Source organism: Pseudophryne corroboree, chromosome 2, assembly GCF_028390025.1.
Source record: "Pseudophryne corroboree isolate aPseCor3 chromosome 2, aPseCor3.hap2, whole genome shotgun sequence".
Taxonomy (NCBI): domain Eukaryota; kingdom Metazoa; phylum Chordata; class Amphibia; order Anura; family Myobatrachidae; genus Pseudophryne; species Pseudophryne corroboree.
Genome location: NC_086445.1, coordinates 1,295,999 through 1,314,672, shown reverse-complemented (window position 1 = coordinate 1,314,672; position 18,674 = coordinate 1,295,999). Strand labels below are relative to the sequence as shown.

Sequence of the window (18,674 nt, the reverse complement as noted above, 5' to 3'; positions counted from 1 at the left end):
CCCCTTCCCCTATATAACATCACATACACAGTGCGCGCTGGGGACTTATCCCTCATATATATATCACTATACAGCCCCTTCCCCTATATAACATCACATACACAGTGTGCGCGCTGGGGACTTATCCCTCATATATATATCACTATACAGCCCCTTCCCCTATATAACATCACATACACAGTGTGTGCGCTGGGGACTTATCCCTCATATATATATATATCACTATACAGCCCCTTCCCCTATATAACATCACATACACAGTGTGTGCGCTGGGGACTTATCCCTCATATATATATATATATATATATATCACTATACAGCCCCTTCCCCTATATAACATCACATACACAGTGTGCGCACTGGGGACTTATCCCTCATATATATATATCACTATACAGCCCCTTCCCCTATATAACATCACATACACAGTGTGCGGGCTGGTGACTTATCCCACATATATATATATCACTATACAGCCCCTTCCCCTATATAACATCACATACACAGTGTGCGGGCTGGTGACTTATCCCACATATATATATCACTATACAGCCCCTTCCCCTATATAACATCACATACACAGTGTGCGGGCTGGTGACTTATCCCTCATATATATATCACTATACAGCCCCTTCCCCTATATAACATCACATACACAGTGTGCGCACTGGGGACTTATCCCTCATATATATATCACTATACAGCCCCTTCCCCTATATAACATCACATACACAGTGTGCGGGCTGGTGACTTATCCCACATAACAGTATATGGTATTACCCTCTCACCAGCTTCATTGTCCCACACACTACAGATTCTCACTCTGTGCCAGAAACAGCAACCACCATGTTCCTTCCTGGCCGCGCAAGGCATGGCGGGAGTTGTAGTCTCCCCACAGCACTGCCGTGATGTCAGGGTGACGTGCACCCTCTGCAGTCTATCGTGCCAGATACACATATGCCCCACAGAGCCAGATATGCCCCATAATGCCAGATACACATATGCCCCACAGAGCCAGATATGCTCCATAATGCCAGATACACATATGCCCCACAGTGCCAGATATACATATGCCCCACAGTGCCAGATATGCCTCATAGTGCCAGATATACATTGCCCCACAGTGCCAGATATACATATGCCCCACAGTGCCAGATATGCCTCATAGTGCCAGATATACATTGCCCCACAGTGCCAGATACACATACAGATGTGTCCACTTACATCTTTGCTTTTTTACCAATTTGGCACAACATGCAAAACACGGCTAAGCTGTTTTTGACGAGTAGCGAGTGGATGAATTTTACAATTTTTGTTTGCCATAATAGAATATGTATAAAGAAACAAATTAAGTAAAATGACAAGGCATGGCTAAATCTCTGAGTCTATGGCATGCAAAACCACGCCATACATGGCGGGATACAGCAAAGATGTATGTAGACACATTTGTATGCCCCACAGTGCCAGATATGCCCCATAATGCCAGTTATACATATGCCCCACAATGCCAGATGTGCCCCATAATGCCAGATACACATATGCCCCACAGTGCCAGATATGCCCCATAATGCCAGTTATACATATGCCCCACAGTGCCAGATATGCCCCATAATGCCAGATACACATATGCCCCACAGTGCCAGATATGCCCCATAATGCCAGATATGCCCCATAATGCCAGATACACATATGCCCCACAGTGCCAGATATGCCCCATAATGCCAGATACACATATGCCCCACAATGCCAGATATGCCCCACAGTGCCAGATATGCCCCATAATGCCAGATACACATATGCCCCACAATGCCAGATATGCCCCATAATGCCAGATACACATATGCCCCACAGTGCCAGATATGCCCCATAATGCCAGATACACATATGCCCCACAGTGCCAGATATGCCCCATAATGCCAGTTATACATATGCCCCACAATGCCAGATATGCCCCATAATGCCAGATACACATATGCCCCACAGTGCCAGATATGCCCCATAATGCCAGATACACATATGCCCCACAATGCCAGATATGCCCCACAGTGCCAGATATGCCCCACAATGCCAGATATGCCCCATAATGCCAGATACACATATGCCCCACAGAGCCAGATATGCTCCATAATGCCAGATACACATATGCCCCACAGTGCCAGATATACATATGCCCCACAGTGCCAGATATGCCTCATAGTGCCAGATATACATTGCCCCACAGTGCCAGATATACATATGCCCCACAGTGCCAGATATGCCTCATAGTGCCAGATATACATTGCCCCACAGTGCCAGATACACATACAGATGTGTCCACTTACATCTTTGCTTTTTTTACCAATTTGGCACAACATGCAAAACACGGCTAAGCTGTTTTTGACGAGTAGCGAGTGGATGAATTTTACAATTTTTGTTTGCCATAATAGAATATGTATAAAGAAACAAATTAAGTAAAATGACAAGGCATGGCTAAATCTCTGAGTCTATGGCATGCAAAACCACGCCATACATGGCAGGATACAGCAAAGATGTATGTAGACACATCTGTATGCCCCACAGTGCCAGATATGCCCCATAATGCCAGTTATACATATGCCCCACAATGCCAGATGTGCCCCATAATGCCAGATACACATATGCCCCACAGTGCCAGATATGCCCCATAATGCCAGTTATACATATGCCCCACAGTGCCAGATATGCCCCATAATGCCAGATACACATATGCCCCACACAGTGCCAGATATGCCCCATAATGCCAGATATGCCCCATAATGCCAGATACACATATGCCCCACAATGCCAGATATGCCCCATAATGCCAGATACACATATGCCCCACAATGCCAGATATGCCCCATAATGCCAGATACACATATGCCCCACAGTGCCAGATATGCCCCATAATGCCAGATACACATATGCCCCACAGTGCCAGATATGCCCCATAATGCCAGTTATACATATGCCCCACAGTGCCAGATATGCCCCATAATGCCAGATACACATATGCCCCACAGTGCCAGATATGCCCCATAATGCCAGATACACATATGCCCCATAATGCCAGATATGCCCCATAATGCCAGATATGCCCCACAGTGCCAGATATGCCCCATAATGCCAGATACACATATGCCCCATAATGCCAGATACACATATGCCCCACAGTGCCAGATATGCCCCATAATGCCAGATACACATATGCCCCACAATGCCAGATATGCCCCACAGTGCCAGATATGCCCCATAATGCCAGTTATACATATGCCCCACAATGCCAGATATGCCCCATAATGCCAGATACACATATGCCCCACAGTGCCAGATATGCCCAATAATGCCAGATACACATATGCCCCACAGTGCCAGATATGCCCCACAGTGCCAGATATGCCCCATAATGCCAGTTATACATATGCCCCACAATGCCAGATATGCCCCATAATGCCAGATACACATATGCCCCACAGTGCCAGATATGCCCAATAATGCCAGATATGCCCCATAATGCCAGATACACATATGCCCCACAATGCCAGATATGCCCCACAGTGCCAGATATGCCCCATAATGCCAGATACACATATGCCCCACAATGCCAGATATGCCCCATAATGCCAGATACACATATGCCCCACAGTGCCAGATATGCCCCATAATGCCAGATACACATATGCCCCACAGTGCCAGATATGCCCCATAATGCCAGTTATACATATGCCCCACAATGCCAGATATGCCCCATAATGCCAGATACACATATGCCCCACAGTGCCAGATATGCCCCATAATGCCAGATACACGTATGCCCCACAGTGCCAGATATGCCCCATAATGCCAGTTATACATATGCCCCACAATGCCGGATATGCCCCATAATGCCAGATACACATATGCCCCACAGTGCCAGATATGCCCCATAATGCCAGATACACATATGCCCCACAGTGCCAGATATGCCCCATAATGCCAGATACACATATGCCCCACAGTGCCAGATATGCCCCATAATGCCAGTTATACATATGCCCCATAGTGCCAGATATGCCCCATAATGCCAGATACACATATGCCCACAGTGCCAGATATGCCCCATAATGCCAGATACACATATGCCCACAGTGCCAGATATGCCCCATAATGCCAGATACACATATGCCCCACAGTGCCAGATATGCCCCATAATGCCAGATACACATATGCCCCACAGTGCCAGATATGCCCCATAATGCCAGTTATACATATGCCCCACAATGCCAGATATGCCCCATAATGCCAGATACACATATGCCCCACAGTGCCAGATATGCCCCATAATGCCAGATACACGTATGCCCCACAGTGCCAGATATGCCCCATAATGCCAGTTATACATATGCCCCACAATGCCGGATATGCCCCATAATGCCAGATACACATATGCCCCACAGTGCCAGATATGCCCCATAATGCCAGATACACATATGCCCCACAGTGCCAGATATGCCCCATAATGCCAGATACACATATGCCCCACAGTGCCAGATATGCCCCATAATGCCAGTTATACATATGCCCCATAGTGCCAGATATGCCCCATAATGCCAGATACACATATGCCCACAGTGCCAGATATGCCCCATAATGCCAGATACACATATGCCCACAGTGCCAGATATGCCCCATAATGCCAGATACACATATGCCCCACAGTGCCAGATATGCCCCATAATGCCAGATACACATATGCCCACAGTGCCAGATATGCCCCATAATGCCAGATACACATATGCCCCACAGTGCCAGATATGCCCCATAATGCCAGTTATACATATGCCCCCACAGTGCCAGATATGCCCCATAATGCCAGATACACATATGCCCCACAGTGCCAGATATGCCCCATAATGCCAGTTATACATATGCCACACAGTGCCAGATATACATATGCCGCACCCACCTCCCTCCCGCTGCTGCTGTGTCAGGGTCGGGGCACAGAGAGGAGAGCGGAGCGTGGGCCCATCCCTCAGTGCTGCTCAGTCAGACTATGGTGGTCTCTGGCCATGGCGTGTATTTTCTCAACTAAGCACCGGTTTGTTAGCCAATCAGAACTCGCGGAGCTTGGCTGCCAGTCTGCGAGCTCTCATTGGCTAACAAACCGGTGCTCAGTTGAGAAGATACACGCCATGGCCAGAGACCAAAGTCTGACTGAGCAGCACTGACGGATGGGCCCACGCTCCGCTCTCCTCTCTATGCCCCGACCCTGAAACAGCAGCGGGCTGGGAAGGGGAGGAGGAGCACATTGGCGGTTTTACCATAATAGCCGCTAGCGGCAGCTATGGTGTGTGTGAGTGGCGGCCTGCTGGTATGGCATACGGGCAGCTAGATTCTTAACGGTACGCCGTACCCAAGCATACCGCCACACTTGCAGGCCTGGTCTCTCCTATCCAGATCTGTGACTCTATGACTCAGAGCTCCTAGCCACGCCCAGCCTGTTCTCTCCTATCCAGATCTGTGACTCAGATCTCCTAGCCACGCCCAGCCTGGTCTCTCCTATCCAGATCTGTGACTCTATGACTCAGAGCTCCTAGCCACGCCCAGCCTGGTCTCTCCTATCCAGATCTGTGACTCAGAGCTCCTAGCCACGCCCAGCCTGGTCTCTCCTATCCAGATCTGTGACTCTATGACTCAGAGGTCCTAGCCACGCCCAGCCTGGTCTCTCCTATCCAGATCTGTGACTCTATGACTCAGAGCTCCTAGCCACGCCCAGCCTGGTCTCTCCTATCCAGATCTGTGACTCTATGACTCAGAGGTCCTAGCCGCGCCCAGCCTGGTCTCTCCTATCCAGATCTGTGACTCAGATCTCCTAGCCACGCCCAGCCTGGTCTCTCCTATCAAGATCTGTGACTCTATGACTCAGAGCTCCTAGCCACGCCCAGCCTGGTCTCTCCTATCCAGATCTGTGACTCAGATCTCCTAGCCACGCCCAGCCTGGTCTCTCCTATCAAGATCTGTGACTCTATGACTCAGAGCTCCTAGCCACGCCCAGCCTGGTCTCTCCTATCCAGATCTGTGACTCTATGACTCAGAGCTCCTAGCCACGCCCAGCCTGGTCTCCCCTATCCAGATCTGTGACTCTATGACTCAGAGCTCCTAGCCACGCCCACCTCTCTCCTATCCAGATCTGTGACTCTATGACTCAGAGCTCCTAGCCACGCCTACCTCTCTCCTATCCAGATCTTTGACTCTATGACTCAGAGCTCCTAGCCACGTCCACCTCTCTCCTATCCAGATCTGTGACTCTATGATTCAGAGCTCCTAGACACGCCCAGCCTGGTCTCTCCTATCCAGATCTGTGACTCTATGACTCAGAGCTCCTAGTCACGCCCAGCCTAGTCTCTCCTATCCAGATCTGTGACTCAGAGCTCCTAGCCATGCCCAGCCTGGTCTCGCCTATCCAGATCTGTGACTCAGAGCTCCTAGCCACGCCCAGCCTGGTCTCTCCTATCCAGATCTGTGACTCAGAGCTCCTAGCCACGCCCAGCCTGGTCTCTCCTATCCAGATCTGTGACTATGACTCAGAGCTCCTAGCCATGCCCAGCCTGGTCTCGCCTATCCAGATCTGTGACTCAGAGCTCCTAGCCACGCCCAGCCTGGTCTCTCCTATCCAGATCTGTGACTCTATGACTCAGAGCTCCTAGCCACGCCCAGCCTGGTCTCTCCTATCCAGATCTGTGACTCTATGACTCAGAGCTCCTAGCCACGCCCAGCCTGGTCTCCCCTATCCAGATCTGTGACTCTATGACTCAGAGCTCCTAGCCACGCCCACCTCTCTCCTATCCAGATCTGTGACTATGACTCAGAGCTCCTAGCCACGCCCACCTCTTTCCTATCCAGATCTGTGACTATGACTCAGAGCTCCTAGACACGCCCAGCCTGGTCTCTCCTATCCAGATCTGTGACTCTATGACTCAGAGCTCCTAGCCACGCCCAGCCTGGTCTCTCCTATCCAGATCTGTGACTCTATGACTCAGAGCTCCTAGCCACGCCCAGCCTGGTCTCTCCTATCCAGATCTGTGACTCTATGACTCAGAGCTCCTAGCCGCGCCCAGCAAATAAGCCATAAAATCACAGATCCGGACAAACATATATGAGATTGAATGTGCGATCAATGACACATGGGCCCCACAGTCTCACAGTCAGCGATATATGTTGCGTGTTATATGCAGCCGTATATAACTTCTGCCTCTCAACTTCCAGCAAATAAGAATGTTATGGGAAATGATTTCCTCAGCATAATGCACTGACATGCCCACATCTCCCAGTGTCACATCTTACCAGTTCCAGGATCCGGGTCACCAGGGAGAGGAAGTTATACAGATGAGCCTTTCCCTCCGACCTCAGGTGTGAGAGGCTGGCCTCCAGCTGGTCAATGGTGTACGAGCAGGAGAGCTGGAGGGGAAGCCAGGGTACCTGTGCCAGTTCCTGGAGAAGCCTGGACCCACACAATGTGAGGAAGAGACGTCAATACATGTGTCACATAGAGAGTACACTGGAGGTGACATGTTCAGGTACACACATACACACCTGTGCACATGCTGCAGGGATGCGGAGTAATGAGGCACCGCCAGGACATGCCTCCTGCTCAACAGCTCCTGGGTTCTGAGAAACCAAATTCTCTTAACGTTTCTCTGCCATCTGCAAAAGCACAGTCAGGAATCCGGGTCACAGCGCCCATGATGTGCCACGAAGGTGTCAGGAGGGGAGACTAGTTCTAGGAGGTATCATTAAAGCAACTGGAGAGGAAACTAGTAATGGGAGGCATTGTAACAGAGACCGGAAGAGTTACCAATACTGAAAGTTATCATAATAGTATCTGGATGGGTAACTAGTAATGGGAGGAGTCAAAATAATGACCAGAGGGGTAACTAATGCTGGGACATATCACAATAGTGACTGAAGACGTGATCAGTCATACCTCCCAGCATGTGAGGGACACTCCTGCATGTGCCAGAAAAGGGATGAGGCCCCACATTAAAAGGACTTGGCCTCAACACTCACCCATGGTCATGTCAATCTAGGGGCTTCCTGCTGCCTCCATTCCCCTCCTCACATCATGTCACTGCCCCTGTCACATGCAGCCCTGTCCTCACTGACACATCACTCCTCTCCTGATATACTCTGTGCTGCTGGTAACCCTGCTCCTCCCACTATATAACTCTCAGTCTGTGGCTTCCTGCTGCCTCCATTCCCCTCCTCACATCATGTCACTGCCCCTGTCACATGCAGCCCTGTCCTCACTGACACATCACTCATCTCCTGATATACTCTGTGCTGCTGGGGACCCTGCTCCTCCCACTATATAACTCTCAGTCTGTGGCTTCCTGCTGCCTCCATTCCCCTCCTCACATCATGTCACTGCCCCTGTCACATGCAGCCCTGTCCTCACTGACACATCACTCATCTCCTGATATACTCTGTGCTGCTGGGGACCCTGCTCCTCCCACTATATAACTCTCAGTCTGTGGCTTCCTGTTGCCTCCATTCCCCTCCTCACATCATGTCACTGCCCCTGTCACATGCAGCCCTGTCCTCACTGACACATCACTCATCTCCTGATATACTCTGTGCTGCTGGGGACCCTGCTCCTCCCACTATATAACTCTCAGTCTGTGGCTTCCTGCTGCCTCCATTCCCCTCCTCACATCATGTCATTGTCCCTGTCACATGCAGCCCTGTCCTCACTGACACATCACTCATCTCCTGATATACTCTGTGCTGCTGGGGGACCTGCTCCTCCCACTATATAACTCTCAGTCTGTGGCTTCCTGTTGCCTCCATTCCCCTCCTCACATCATGTCACTGCCCCTGTCACATGCAGCCCTGTCCTCACTGACACATCACTCATCTCCTGATATACTCTGTGCTGCTGGGGACCCTGCTCCTCCCACTATATAACTCTCAGTCTGTGTCTTCCTCCATTCCCCTCCTCACATCATGTCACTGCCCCTGTCACATGCAGTCCTGTCCTCACTGACACATCACTCATCTCTTGATATACTCTGTGCTGCTGGGGACCCTGCTCCTCCCACTATATAACTCTCAGTCTGTAGCTTCCTGCTGCCTCCATTCCCCTCCTCACATCATGTCGCTGCCCCTGTCACATGCAGCCTTGTCCTCACTGACACATCCCTCATCTCCTGATATACTCTGTGCTGCTGGGGACCCTGCTCCTCCCACTATATAACTCTCAGTCTGTGTCTTCCTCCATTCCCCTCCTCACATCATGTCACTGCCCCTGTCACATGCAGTCCTGTCCTCACTGACACATCACTCATCTCTTGATATACTCTGTGCTGCTGGGGACCCTGCTCCTCCCACTATATAACTCTCAGTCTGTAGCTTCCTGCTGCCTCCATTCCCCTCCTCACATCATGTCGCTGCCCCTGTCACATGCAGCCCTGTCCTCACTGACACATCACTCATCTCCTGATATACTCTGTGCTGCTGGGGACCCTGCTCCTCCCACTGTATAACTCTCAGTCTGTGGCTTCCTGCTGCCTCCATTCCCCTCCTCACATCATGTCACTGCCCCTGTCACATGCAGCCCTGTCCTCACTGACGCATCACTCATCTCCTGATATACTCTGTGCTGCTGTGCATAGCTCTAGGTTGTTATTGGCACCTGAGCAGGAGACAGTGAGAAGAGACAGGTGTTTGGACCCTGCTGAAAAACACCATAAAAACTTAGAAAAATGAAGGGAAGTCCTGGCTGCCCACATGCAAGTTTCATGGCAGGTTTTCTGACTCTCCTCCTACTGGCTCTGATAAAATACACTCCCTGGATATGGAAGTCTTGTAATTCTTCTCCCCATGCCCCCATAGTATACTCAGGTGAGGTGGCTCAGGAAGGGTACAGGGTCAGTGGGGTGTGGTTGCATATTACCGTCTGAGCACTCTTCTGATGAGGAAGTCTCTGTAGAACGGGATCTTGCGCAGAGCACGGCACAGAACGGCCTCCCGATGCCAGGACCCGAGTTCCAGCACCTCAGAACCATTTATGGATCTGACATGAAGAATCCCGAACGGTGAAAAAATAAAGTGCTCAGTATGAAGATGGGAGACAGGAGTCACGCGGAGGTCATAGTGGCTGTAGAGGAAAGAGGATACCGCTGTATAATGATCACACTGAGGACACCATTCACTAAGAGAGCACCGGATCCCCGGATCTCTGCTCAGATACAGGGAATCTACACTATAACCTGAGAGAGAGCAGCACTCACCAACACTGGATCCCTGGATCTCTGCTCAGGCACAGGGAATCTACACTATAACCTGAGAGAGCAGCACTCACCAACACTGGATCCCCGGATCTCTGCTCAGATACAGGGAAGCTACACTATAACCTGAGAGAGCCAGCAGCACTCACCAACACTGGATCCCTGGATCTCTGCTCAGATACAGGGAATCTACACTATAACCTGAGAGAGAGCAGCACTCACCAACACTGGATCCCCGGATCTCTGCTCAGGTACAGGGAATCTACACTATAACCTGAGAGAGCCAGCAGCACTCACCAACACTGGATCCCTGGATCTCTGCTCAGGTACAGGGAAGCTACACTATAGCCTGAGAGAGAGCAGCACTCACCAACACTGGATCCCTGGATCTCTGCTCAGGTACAGGGAAGCTACACTATAACCTGAGAGAGCCAGCAGCAACCACCAACACTGGATCCCTGGATCTCTGCTCAGATACAGGGAAGCTACACTATAACCTGAGAGAGCAGCACTCACCAACACTGGATCCCCGGATCTCTGCTCAGGTACAGGGAAGCTAAACTATAACCTGAGAGAGAGCAGCACTCACCAACACTGGATCCCCGGATCTCTGCTCAGGTACAGGGAAGCTACACTATAACCCGAGAGAGCCAGCAGCACTCGCCAACACTGGATCTCCAGATCACTGCTCAGGTACAGGGAATGTACACTATACCCTGAGCATTAGAGCAGCATTCACCAACACTGGATCCCCGGATCTCTGCTCAGGTACAGGGAATCTACACTATAACCTGAGAGAGAGCAGCACTCACCAACACTGGATCCCCGGATCTCTGCTCAGATACAGGGAATCTACACTATAACCTGAGAGAGCGAGCAGCACTCACCAACACTGGATCCCTGGATCTCTGTTCAGGTACAGGGAAGCTACACTATAACCTGAGAGAGAGCAGCACTCACCAATACTGAATCCCTGGATCTCTGCTCAGGTACAGGGAAGCTACACTATAACCTGAGAGAGAGCAGCACTCGCCAACACTGGATCCCTGGATCTCTGCTCAGTTACAGCAAAGCTACAATGTAACCTGAGCGAGAGCAGCACTCACCAATACTGGATCCCTGGATCTCTGCTCAGGTACAGGGAAGCTACACTATAACCTGAGAGAGCGAGCAGCACTCACCAACACTGGATCCCCGGATCTCTGCTCAGGTACAGGGAAGCTACACTATAACCTGAGAGAGCCAGCAGCACTCACCAACACTGGATCCCCGGATCTCTGCTCAGGTACAGGGAAGCTACACTATAACCTGAGAGAGAGCAGCACTCGCCAACACTGGATCCCCGGATCTTTGCTCAGATACAGGGAATCTACACTATAACCTGAGAGAGAGCAGCACTCACCAACACTGGATCCCCGGATCTCTGCTCAGATACAGGGAATCTACACTATAACCTGAGAGAGAGCAGCACTCACCAACACTGGATCCCCGGATCTCTGCTCAGGTACAGGGAAGCTACACTATAACCTGAGAGAGAGCAGCACTCACCAACACTGGATCCCCGGATCTCTGCTCAGGTACAAGGAAGCTACACTATAACCTGAGAGAGCGAGCAGCACTCACCAACACTGGATCCCCGGATCTCTGCTCAGGTACAGGGAAGCTACACTATAACCTGAGAGAGCCAGCAGCACTCACCAACACTGGATCCCCGGATCTCTGCTCAGGTACAGGGAAGCTACACTATAACCTGAGAGAGAGCAGCACTCGCCAACACTGGATCCCCGGATCTTTGCTCAGATACAGGGAATCTACACTATAACCTGAGAGAGAGCAGCACTCACCAACACTGGATCCCCGGATCTCTGCTCAGATACAGGGAATCTACACTATAACCTGAGAGAGAGCAGCACTCGCCAACACTGGATCCCCGGATCTCTGCTCAGGTACAGGGAAGCTACACTATAACCTGAGAGAGAGCAGCACTCGCCAACACTGGATCCCCGGATCTCTGCTCAGGTACAAGGAAGCTACACTATAACCTGAGAGAGAGCAGCACTCACCAACACTGGATCCCTGGATCTCTGCTCAGGTACAGGGAAGCTACACTATAACCTGAGAGAGAGCAGCACTCACCAACACTGGATCCCCAGATCTCTGCTCAGGTACAGGGAAGCTACACTATAACCTGAGAGAGAGCAGCACTCACCAACACTGGATCCCCGGATCTCTGCTCAGGTACAGGGAAGCTACACTATAACCTGAGAGAGAGCAGCACTCACCAACACTGGATCCCTGGATCTCTGCTCAGGTACAGGGAAACTACACTATAACCTGAGAGAGAGAGCAGCATGCGCCAACACTGGATCCCCGGATCTCTGCTCAGATACAGGGAATCTACACTATAACCTGAGAGAGAGCAGCACTCGCCAACACTGGATCCCCGGATCTCTGCTCAGGTACAGGGAAGCTACACTATAACCTGAGAGAGCGAGCAGCACTCACCAACACTGGATCCCCGGATCTCTGCTCAGGTACAGGGAATCTACACTATAACTTGAGAGAGAGCAGCACTCACCAACACTGGATCCCCGGATCTCTGCTCAGGTACAGGGAATCTACACTATAACTTGAGAGAGAGCAGCACTCACCAACACTGGATACCCGGATCTCTGCTCAGGTACAGGGAATCTACACTATAACTTGAGAGAGAGCAGCACTCACCAACACTGGATCCCCGGATCTCTGCTCAGGTACAGGGAAGCTACACTATAACCTGAGAGAGAGCAGCACTCACCAACACTGGATCCCCGGATCTCTGCTCAGATACAGGGAATCTACACTATAACTTGAGAGAGAGCAGCACGCGCCAACACTGGATCCCCGGATCTCTGCTCAGGTACAGGGAAGCTACACTATAACCTGAGAGAGCGAGCAGCACTCACCAATACTGAATCCCTGGATCTCTGCTCAGGTACAGGGAAGCTACACTATAACCTGAGAGAGCAGCACTCGCCAACACTGGATCCCTGGATCTCTGCTCAGTTACAGCAAAGCTACAATGTAACCTGAGCGAGAGCAGCACTCACCAACACTGGATCCCCGGATCTCTGCTCAGATACAGGGAATCTACACTATAACCTGAGAGAGAGCAGCACTCACCAACACTGGATCCCTGGATCTCTGCTCAGGTACAGGGAAGCTACACTATAACCTGAGAGAGAGCCAGCAGCACTCACCAACACTGGATCCCCGGATCTCTGCTCAGGTACAGGGAAGCTACACTATAACCTGAGAGAGCAGCACTCACCAACACTGGATCCCCGGATCTCTGCTAAGGTACAGGGAAGCTACACTATAACCTGAGAGAGAGCAGCACTCACCAACACTGGATCCCCGGATCTCTGCTCAGATAAAGGGAATCTACACTATAACCTGAGAGAGAGCAGCATGCGCCAACACTGGATCCCTGGATCTCTGCTCAGATACAGGGAATCTACACTATAACCTGAGAGAGAGCAGCACTCACCAACACTGGATCCCTGGATCTCTGCTCAGGTACAGGGAAGCTACACTATAACCTGAGAGAGAGCCAGCAGCACTCACCAACACTGGATCCCCGGATCTCTGCTCAGGTACAGGGAAGCTACACTATAACCTGAGAGAGCAGCACTCACCAACACTGGATCCCCGGATCTCTGCTCAGGTACAGGGAAGCTACACTATAACCTGAGAGAGAGCAGCACTCACCAACACTGGATCCCCGGATCTCTGCTCAGGTACAGGGAAGCTACACTATAACCTGAGAGAGAGCTGCACTCACCAACACTGGATCCCTGGATCTCTGCTCAGGTACAGGGAATCTACACTATAACCTGAGAGAGAGCAGCACTCACCAACACTGGATCCCTGGATCTCTTCTCAGGTACAGGGAAGCTACACTATAACCTGAGAGACAGCAGCACTCGCCAACACTGGATCCCCGGATCTCTGCTCAGGTACAGGGAAGCTACACTATAACCTGAGAGAGAGCAGCACTCACCAACACTGGATCCCCGGATCTCTGCTCAGGTACAGGGAAGCTACACTATAACCTGAGAGAGAGCAGCACTCACCAACACTGGATCCCCGGATCTCTGCTCAGGTACAGGGAAGCTACACTATAAATTGAGAGAGAGCAGCACTCGCCAACACTGAATCCCTGCTCAGGTACAGGGAAGCTACATTATAACCTGAGAGAGAGCAGCACTCGCCAACACTGGATCCCCGGATCTCTGCTCAGGTACAGGGAAGCTACACTATAACCTGAGAGAAAGCAGCACTCACCAACACTGGATCCCCGGATCTCTGCTCAGATACAGGGAATCTACACTATAACCTGAGAGAGAGCAGCACTCGCCAACACTGGATCCCTGGATCTTTGCTCAGATACAGGGAATCTACACTATAACCTGAGAGAGCAGCACTCGCCAACACTGGATCCCCGGATCTCTGCTCAGGTACAGGGAAGCTACACTATAACCTGAGAGAGCCAGCAGCACTCACCAATACTGGATCCCCGGATCTCTGCTCAGGTACAGGGAAGCTACACTATAACCTGAGAGAGAGCAGCACTCACCAACACTGGATCCCCCGATCTCTGCGCAGGTATAGGGAAGCTACACTATAACCTGAGAGAGAGCAGCACTCACCAACACTGGATCCCCGGATCTCTGCTCAGATACAGGGAATATACACTATAACCTGAGAGAGAGCAGCACTCGCCAACACTGCATCCCCGGATTTTGCTCAGATTCAGGGAATCTACACTATAACCTGAGAGAGCGAGCAGCACTCACCAACACTGGATCCCCGGATCTCTGCTCAGGTACAGGGAAGCTACACTATAACCTGAGAGAGCCAGCAGCACTCGCCAACACTGGATCCCTGGATCTCTGCTCAGGTACAGGGAAGCTACACTATAACCTGAGAGAGCCAGCAGCACTCACCAACACTGGATCCCCGGATCTCTGCTCAGGTACAGGGAAACTACACTATAACCTGAGAGAGAGCAGCACTCACCAACACTGGATCCCTGGATCTCTGCTCAGGTACAGGGAAACTACACTATAACCTGAGAGAGCGAGCAGCACTCACCAACACTGGATCCCCGGATCTCTGCTCAGGTACAGGGAAGCTACACTATAACCTGAGAGAGAGCAGCACTCACCAACACTGGATCCCCGGATCTCTGCTCAGATAAAGGGAATCTACACTATAACCTGAGAGAGAGCAGCATGCGCCAACACTGGATCCCCGGATCTCTGCTCAGATACAGGGAATCTACACTATAACATGAGAGAGAGCAGCACTCGCCAACACTGGATCCCTGGATCTCTGCTCAGGTACAGGGAAGCTACACTATAACCTGAGAGAGAGAGCAGCACTCACCAACACTGGATCCCCGGATCTCTGCTCAGGTACAGGGAAGCTACACTATAACCTGAGAGAGAGCAGCACTCACCAACACTGGATCCCTGGATCTCTGCTCAGGTACAGGGAATCTACACTATAACCTGAGAGAGCCAGCAGCACTCACCAACACTGGATCCCCGGATCTCTGCTCAGGTACAGGGAAGCTACACTATAACCTGAGAGAGAGCAGCACTCACCAACACTGGATCCCCGGATCTCTGCTCAGGTACAGGGAAACTACACTATAACCTGAGAGAGAGCAGCACTCACCAACACTGGATCCCCGGATCTCTGCTCAGGTACAGGGAAACTACACTATAACCTGAGAGAGAGCAGCACTCACCAACACTGGATCCCTGGATCTCTGCTCAGGTACAGGGAAGCTACACTATAACCTGAGAGAGAGCAGCACTCACCAACACTGGATCCCCGGATCTCTGCTCAGGTACAGGGAAGCTACACTATAACCTGAGAGAGAGCAGCACTCACCAACACTGGATCCCCGGATCTCTGCTCAGGTACAGGGAAACTACACTATAACCTGAGAGAGAGCAGCACTCACCAACACTGGATCCCTGGATCTCTGCTCAGGTACAGGGAAGCTACACTATAAATTGAGAGAGAGCAGCACTCGCCAACACTGAATCCCTGCTCAGGTACAGGGAAGCTACATTATAACCTGAGAGAGCGAGCAGCACTCACCAACACTGGATCCCCGGATCTCTGCTCAGGTACAGGGAAGCTACACTATAACCTGAGAGAGAGCAGCATGTGCCAACACTGGATCCCCGGATCTCTGCTCAGATACAGGGAATCTACACTATAACCTGAGAGAGAGCAGCACTCGCCAACACTGGATCCCCGGATCTCTGCTCAGGTACAGGGAAGCTACACTATAACCTGAGAGAGCAGCACTCACCAACACTGGATACCCGGATCTCTGCTCAGGTACAGGGAATCTACACTATAACTTGAGAGAGAGCAGCACTCACCAACACTGGATCCCCGGATCTCTGCTCAGGTACAGGGAAGCTACACTATAACCTGAGAGAGAGCAGCACTCACCAACACTGGATCCCCGGATCTCTGCTCAGATACAGGGAAACTACACTATAACCTGAGAGAGAGCAGCACTCACCAACACTGGATCCCTGGATCTCTGCTCAGGTACAGGGAAGCTACACTATAACCTGAGAGAGCAGCACTCGCCAACACTGGATCCCTGGATCTCTGCTCAGTTACAGCAAAGCTACAATGTAACCTGAGCGAGAGCAGCACTCACCAACACTGGATCCCCGGATCTCTGCTCAGATACAGGGAATCTACACTATAACCTGAGAGAGAGCAGCACTCACCAACACTGGATCCCTGGATCTCTGCTCAGGTACAGGGAAGCTACACTATAACCTGAGAGAGAGCCAGCAGCACTCACCAACACTGGATCCCCGGATCTCTGCTCAGGTACAGGGAAGCTACACTATAACCTGAGAGAGCAGCACTCACCAACACTGGATCCCCGGATCTCTGCTCAGGTACAGGGAAGCTACACTATAACCTGAGAGAGCAGCACTCACCAACACTGGATCCCCGGATCTCTGCTCAGGTACAGGGAAGCTACACTATAACCTGAGAGAGCAGCACTCACCAACACTGGATCCCCGGATCTCTGCTCAGGTACAGGGAAGCTACACTATAACCTGAGAGAGAGCAGCACTCACCAACACTGGATCCCCGGATCTCTGCTCAGGTAAAGGGAATCTACACTATAACCTGAGAGAGAGCAGCATGCGCCAACACTGGATCCCTGGATCTCTGCTCAGATACAGGGAATCTACACTATAACCTGAGAGAGAGCAGCACTCACCAACACTGAATCCCTGCTCAGGTACAGGGAAGCTACATTATAACCTGAGAGAGAGCAGCACTCGCCAACACTGGATCCCCGGATCTCTGCTCAGGTACAGGGAAGCTACACTATAACCTGAGAGAGAGCAGCACTCGCCAACACTGGATCCCCGGATCTCTGCTCAGGTACAGGGAAGCTACACTATAACCTGAGAGAAAGCAGCACTCACCAACACTGGATCCCCGGATCTCTGCTCAGATACAGGGAATCTACACTATAACCTGAGAGAGAGCAGCACTCGCCAACACTGGATCCCCGGATCTTTGCTCAGATACAGGGAATCTACACTATAACCTGAGAGAGAGCAGCACTCGCCAACACTGGATCCCCGGATCTCTGCTCAGGTACAGGGAAGCTACACTATAACCTGAGAGAGCGAGCAGCACTCACCAACACTGGATCCCCGGATCTCTGCACAGATATAGGGAAGCTACACTATAACCTGAGAGAGCGAGCAGCACTCACCAACACTGGATCCCCGGATCTCTGCTCAGATACAAGGAATCTACACTATAACCTGAGAGAGAGCAGCACTCGCCAACACTGGATCCCCGGATCTCTGCTCAGGTACAGGGAAGCTACACTATAACCTGAGAGAGCCAGCAGCACTCACCAATACTGGATCCCCGGATCTCTGCTCAGGTACAGGGAAGCTACACTATAACCTGAGAGAGAGCAGCACTCACCAACACTGGATCCCCCGATCTCTGCGCAGGTACAGGGAAGCTACACTATAACCTGAGAGAGAGCAGCACTCACCAACACTGGATCCCCGGATCTCTGCTCAGATACAGGGAATCTACACTATAACCTGAGAGAGAGCAGCACTCGCCAACACTGGATCCCCGGATCTTTGCTCAGATTCAGGGAATCTACACTATAACCTGAGAGAGCGAGCAGCACTCACCAACACTGCATCCCCGGATCTCTGCTCAGGTACAGGGAAGCTACACTATAACCTGAGAGAGCCAGCAGCACTCGCCAACACTGGATCCCTGGATCTCTGCTCAGGTACAGGGAAACTACACTATAACCTGAGAGAGAGCAGCACT

At 51.2% G+C, this 18,674-nt stretch overlaps 1 protein-coding gene across 2 annotated transcripts in view; it reads right to left on the bottom strand.

Annotated features, from left to right (window-relative positions):
• The window catches only part of DNHD1 (dynein heavy chain domain 1), a 392,142-nt gene that overhangs the window by 347,107 nt on the left and 26,361 nt on the right, over window positions 1-18,674 (bottom strand). For both annotated transcript variants that reach the window (XM_063950780.1, XM_063950781.1), the window contains exons 4-6: window positions 9,929-10,132; window positions 7,570-7,680; window positions 7,321-7,477 (exon numbers count right to left, since the gene is read on the bottom strand). In XM_063950780.1, coding sequence (XP_063806850.1) covers window positions 7,321-7,477; window positions 7,570-7,680; window positions 9,929-10,132 — 472 coding nt within the window. The remainder of the gene's footprint in view (window positions 1-7,320; window positions 7,478-7,569; window positions 7,681-9,928; window positions 10,133-18,674) is intronic.